The 6,102-nt window shown below is 38.3% G+C and overlaps 1 protein-coding gene across 1 annotated transcript; it reads right to left on the bottom strand.

Moving 5' to 3' along the window:
• Positions 1–116: 116 nt before the first annotated feature.
• LOC146138723 (uncharacterized) lies at positions 117–3,453 on the bottom strand. Its single transcript, XM_083393972.1, has 2 exons — positions 2,646–3,453; positions 117–1,531 (listed from the first exon to the last, which is right to left on the bottom strand). Exons 1-2 carry the CDS (start codon positions 3,360–3,362, stop codon positions 1,250–1,252), a joined length of 999 nt encoding a protein of 332 aa, XP_083250098.1. The 5' UTR covers positions 3,363–3,453; the 3' UTR covers positions 117–1,249.
• Positions 3,454–6,102: the final 2,649 nt, after the last annotated feature.

Raw genomic sequence — 6,102 nt, 5'->3', positions numbered from 1 at the left:
TGTAACAGTTTTTTTAAAGTTTCTGTAATGCATTTTCATCCATAAGCGCTCGTGCTTTTACGTTCACATCAATAATTTACGAGGAAAGGACATATTTAATCGAGGAACCAAGCAACGACAGTAAGACTCTTTATTATTTTCTCTGGATTTACTGTGTATAGAATTTAAAATGTAACAGCAAAATGCCGTAATTCAAGTTGTACGATAAAGTCCAACTATATAGTAACACTGCTTAAACGTTAAAAAAATCACAGTTGCATAAAAGATAAACTATACAAAATAGTTAGGAAGCCTACGCAGTATAGCTACAACATTTTACAAATAAAACCTTTATTTGAGACGAAATGACAGGTAACATTTATACGTAAGCATGATTAAGGTTTATGTCACTTTGAGCAACCTTTTTCGTATCAAAAATTTATCCACACCTTACAAAAGTGTGCCCAAAAGTCATTTGGCGATAACTGCCACCTAAATAGTAACGAATGGTCTCTAAGACGTAGACAAAATGACAAAGCCGATACAGAAGTAGATAATATTCAGCGTTACGATCAAAATTCTTTTCTTTGTGAGCAAATTTAATTTTTCACATACAAAAATATAAAAATAGGTGCCCCAAAACTCACTCGTCCGCTCTTAAATCGTTATGCACGGTTAAATTTATTACTGTTCGTAATAATTTTAATCCTATTCCAAATTAATTTACAATTGAAAAAACTGTGGAATGCAAAACTATTGGCGGTACCTAACAAAAATCGTACTACCTATAGTTCACGTTTTTTTGTACATATTAATCATAAGAAATTCCTCACTTTTCTTCTGACATGTATCTACACTTGGAATAAAAAAAAAATTCACCTTAAATTTTTTCGTCGGTATCCAACAAAAACCATACTAGCAAGTTCGAATCAATTGTAAATATTTATCATAAAAAAATCCTCATTTCACTTTCAACATTTATCCACACTTAAAATAAATCAAAATCCGCCTTAACATTTTTTCGTCGCATTAAACAAAAAACTTACACCTAGTTCGAATTAATTGTAAATATCTATCATAAAAAAATCCTTATTTCGCTTCCAACATTTATCATCATTCGAAATGAAAACAACCGCCTTAAATCTGCTCGTCGGTATCCAACAAAAACCATACCACCGAGTTCGGATGAATTAGTTGTAAAGATTTATCATAAAAAATCCTCTTTTCGCTTACACCATTTATCATCAGTCGAAATAAAAAAAAATCCGCCTTAAATTAGCTGGTCGGTATCCACGACATAAATCGTGATAACCGGGTTCGATTCCAGCGCGCACCGTGAGGCAACAGCACAGGTCGAGTCGTCGGGGTTAAAGGTCACGAAGAGGGGGGCAAAGGTCCTGGTCAGCCGCGGCAAGAAGTCTTTTCGCTTTAGACCGCCGTCGTCGTCCTTTAGCGCCACCACGCGGTTCTCTTTTGTACAACATCCGATCACTGGGTGGCCGGCGACGAAACTGTTCGTAAGGCCTTGAACGCCCGAATCAGTCGATATTACCTTTTGAAGTGAAAGAATTTGCTGATTAATCTGTCAAATGGCTATCAATATTTTTTTATTTTACACACAGGCAATGAGTTATAAAAACAAACAAATAATTCGAACCAAAAAATAGGCCTAAAATTGTTTTCACACTGCAGCTCCTACAATAATCAACGCATATATCAGGTCTCTTAGCAATCCACCAGATCGCCATTTTATTACCATGGCGATCTTATTTTAGGAATTGATTGAAACGTATGATTAGCTGTTATCCCTAACAAGCCGTGCTACCTTAGTAACACTTAAAATAACCAATTTTTCATTCCCAATCATCACTAACTTCAAATTGCCTTTGTGTTTCTGCCAGGGCTACGAAGATAAAAATAACCCGATTCCCGCCCAAAAAGTAACCAGACGCCCGAGTCCCTAGTCCAGGGATTCTTAAACAGGGGTCCATTTATTTTTTATAATTTTTTTTTTTGAATTAGTGTTAGAGGGTCCATAAGGCCTAATTAAAGAACTAGTGTATACTTTAAAAGTAAATAAGTTTTAAAAGAAAACACTTTAATTAAAAATTAAACGGTTTTGCACTGAATGTATAGTTAGACTCCATTTAACTTTCACATATTTCGGACCGTAATAAACAGAGTTATGAAGTCTATTTGTATTGTGACGTCAATTTATGACGTCATGTTGGCGCATTTATTGCCTACCCGGTCCATGCAAAGCAAAAAATAGTTTTAGGGGTCCGCGGTAAAAAAAAGTTTAAGAACCCCTGCCCTAGTACAACTACGGCCAAATGTGAAGTTTTAGTCGTTGTATTTCACCCATTTATGTAATTAAAATAAGGTGAATATTCAGCATTCCTTATAGAGGTGTTATGTAATTCATCCACCCACAATACATGGTTGGAAAATATTCATCTATATATTGCTATTCCACCTTTACAATCTACATATTTTGCGGTCTTATCAGTTTCGAAATTTGGTACTGCGCATGCGCACGTCGGACTCGGGTAGTTTTACGAAATCTTACCGGAGTCCCGAGTCCGACTCTAGCAAAACAAAATCGACTCCGTCGAGACCCGTGTCCGACTCCGAAGCCCTGCAAAATTTTCGACCCCCAAACTCACCTTGGTGTCTATGCTGCCGGCCACGTGCTTGAGAAGCGTGTTGGTGTCGAAGCTTGTGACCCAGAGGACGTCGTTCTCGTCGTAGCAAGCGTACGACGCTGCGCACAGTCGCTTGGCCGTCTTGTCCCGTCTCAGCGCCGTCACGAACTCGAATTTCTCGCCTCGTTGCTGGAAAATCTTGATCAGGCACAGCTTGCCGTCCACCACGGCCAAGGTCACCGGCAGGCCGCTGTTAACAGCAATGGCCGTGGGCCTGAAAATGTAGCGGTCTGAGATTTCGCCGCAAATCAGTACAACGTTCTCGGAGCTTGGTGCGTCTAAATTCAGCTTCAGATAGGCGACTGTGCGTTTGTCGGGACACGAAACCCAAAGCCAGTGATCGAGCCTGCCGTTTTTGGAGTGCTCGCTGCGACAGGCGAGCCGCGACATGTCGGAAACGCCCGGCATCTCTATAGCACCCCTATAGTCGGCCTTACTTTCTTTTCGACACACATTCCAGACTTCGACGCAATTCGTCTCCGCGTTGGTTACCATCAAGTGGCTGTGCTTGCGACCCGAGATCATAATCACACAAGGCGTATGAACCAGTAAAGTATGCATGTTAGCGTTGCAGCGCAACTGTCCGATTTCGGTACAAGTGCCTGTTTGGCTTCTGTTGGTGAACGACGACTGCTGCCATTTGAACGAACTCGGAACGTCACTTCTGAACTTAAACATGGCCGGACGGTGCAAATGGAGCCTTTTTCAGCTTGTTGTTATGCCAAAAGCATGTCCTTGGAAACTATTGCAACAAGTTTCTTTAAACTAGAAGCCTGCGTAAATCAAAGCAGAGAATAAGTTTACAGCAAAACAACTTCACAAATACAGTGATTAGACCAGCCTTTCTTAGCCTCGGGTAAATTTACCCCCCCTCCACAGGGGTTTAATTTTCTCGCTTTAGGGGGTAAATCAAAATATCCACATTAGTTGACGGGGCAAAAAAAATTGCCAGCTGTAGGTATTGGTAGTCGAATTTCCTACTTCAGGTTAACTGCTAATTCGAACCTAGCCTAGTAGCTATCGATTCTTTATAGTCTATTGTCGCTAACGTTACGCTTTTTGACTTTCAGTTACTTTTTTGTTACGTCATGTCTTTGCTAAAAGGTTTTTTAAACATATCTGTATAAAGTGTAAGTATCGGTATAAAAGCCAATGGACCGTCAGAATCAAGCACAAAACCTTAGACAAGGCGGTGATTAATTCAATATTGAATATTAACCTACTGCAAAGCACAAACTATTCTGTCAGCCGAATTTAAACTACCATAGCATCATTATAATTGTGTCAAATTACACCGAACCGTTAGAACACCTGTTGCGAGTAGGACATGCATGGCATTATACTGCTAATGTATGACGCTGTGTTACTGAGTCATATCACGGCGTAGGCCTAATGTTGACCTAATACAGGCTAAACACAGTCAAAATATACGCTATTATGATATCATAAATAGGCTTGCTGGACAGGTCAAAGAAGTTTAAGGTCAGTGCTGTCTTGTCACGACTAGATTGCTGCAACTATTCAACGCTACTATAAGATTTATTGGTAACTGGCCCGCTATGACAAGTTTCACCGCATACTTCGCAAGCTATTTATATTTGTAGTCTTTTTTTAAACACTATTCTCGTTTAGTACTGTAGCCTCCACTAGGGTGTTTAAATCAGCGATAGAAACTGTATATATTGTTCCTAAAGCTACTCTTTTATGCCGAAGCATATAGTCACAATCGTGAAAAGCAAGTTTTATCATTGAACGACCCATTCCATAACTTTCCTTAGTACAATAGTATACAACAGTCACTGTGGTATCAGTTACTGTACTCATGATTACTTCCTCTTTTTTCTTGTAACAAAGCTTCCGTCATTTTAAACATAAACAAACTGTAGGCCTATATTGTGCTAAGGTCAGTACTGTATATTGTCTACAGTCTACACTACAGCTAATCTTGATATTGTACTGAAAGCAAATCTAAGTTGACTAGTTGCTTTCAGTTAAAAATATGTGTTCGTGGTAAAGGTAATGACCTGAAAGAGCATTTATCTCTGCCTTGTAACTGTCCTTTGTTTTTCGGCTACAAAGCGTTGATATAACTTAGTTTACTGCTGTAACTAGTACGCGATTATTGCACTTGCAGTCTACTTACGCTGTACATATTATAGGCACTATTTGTGAGTGGGCTTTACGTAGTATCACGGTAACATTTAGTCACAATATTGCAGACAGACAGCTGAAGAAGTATTAGCGGCCTACTTGAAAAAAACAATCGATGTCATTGCATACATGATTACGTAAATGCACAATTCTAATGGAAACGTTCTTTCACAAAACAATGCCCCAGCCAAACTATGTTTACCACGTTCAAAGTTTAAACAATGTATATTACTGCTTTCTGTCAAACAAACGCTTTTGTCTTTTTGTGGCTTAAAACCAGCGATTTTTGCTAGCTTTATAGCGATTTTTGCTAGCTATTATCTAAAGAAGCGTAATGTCATTTTAAGTACAATAAAAATATATAGTTTTCACTTGACTTCAATGCAGAAACTACATAGGGTTGATATAAGGACGTGTATTTTTTAACTGAATTATTTTCTGGACTTCGCAAGTCAAATTGAAATTCATAAACACACAGAGCTACCTGATACCTTTCTTTGAAGTGGCACTTTTCTAACGACTGCTACCGTATAATAAGGTCTCTGATACACAATTGACAAACTTCCAATACTCGAGGCCTAACAATCAATGAAGCGCGCGTCGCGTCCGTAATAGTGCTTTATTGTGACGTCACACGAGCGCGTGGTATAAAAGATAGTCCAGCAAGCTAGTGTGTGTGAATGTAATATAATAAAGTGCGAGCAATTGCACGAAGAACAAAGATATACAATAAAGTGACAACTATCAGCCAAAATAACTTATAGCTGATAGACTGACTCGCAAATTCTTAGAAAATAAATTCTGGTAGCGCAGGGGTTCTTAAACTTTTTTACCGCGGACCCCTAAAATTTTTTTTGCTTCGCGTGGACCCCGGTAGGCAATAATTTTTTAAAAATGACGTCATGAATTGATGTCGCAATCAAATAGACTTCAGAAATATGCTGATATTTCATAAATGTTTGTCACAATACAAATATACTTTCAGAAATAAGCTGATGATTTAAGTAAAACGGAGTGTAAATACATTCAGTGGTAAAACGTTTTATTTTTAATTAAACTCTTTTTTTTGAAAAAATGTTTACTTCTTAAATATACACTAATACTTTAATTTGGCCTTCATGGACCCCCTAATATCAGTTCACGTACCCCCAAGGGGTCCATGGACCCCAGTTTAAGAACCCCTGTGTAGCGCTTTAATTGTGTTTGTACAATAAATAAAGAAAGACAAATAACATGGTGTTGGAATTAAATTTCGAACATTGTCAAA

This window comes from Ascidiella aspersa, chromosome 7 (assembly GCF_963924565.1).
Source record: "Ascidiella aspersa chromosome 7, kaAscAspe10.2, whole genome shotgun sequence".
In the NCBI taxonomy this organism is placed as follows: Eukaryota; Metazoa; Chordata; class Ascidiacea; order Phlebobranchia; family Ascidiidae; genus Ascidiella; species Ascidiella aspersa.
This window is presented reverse-complemented; position numbering and strand designations above follow the sequence as displayed.

Excerpts from the sequence above, each read along its gene's own strand:
- LOC146138723 (XM_083393972.1), bottom strand. The coding sequence starts at position 3,362 with ATGTTTAAGTTCAGAAGTGACGTTCCGAGTTCGTTCAAATGGCAGCAG. Across the intron at positions 1,532-2,645 it reads CCGGCAGCATAGACACCAAG|GTAATATCGACTGATTCGGG; the intron begins GTGAGTTTGGGG and ends TCACTTCAAAAG.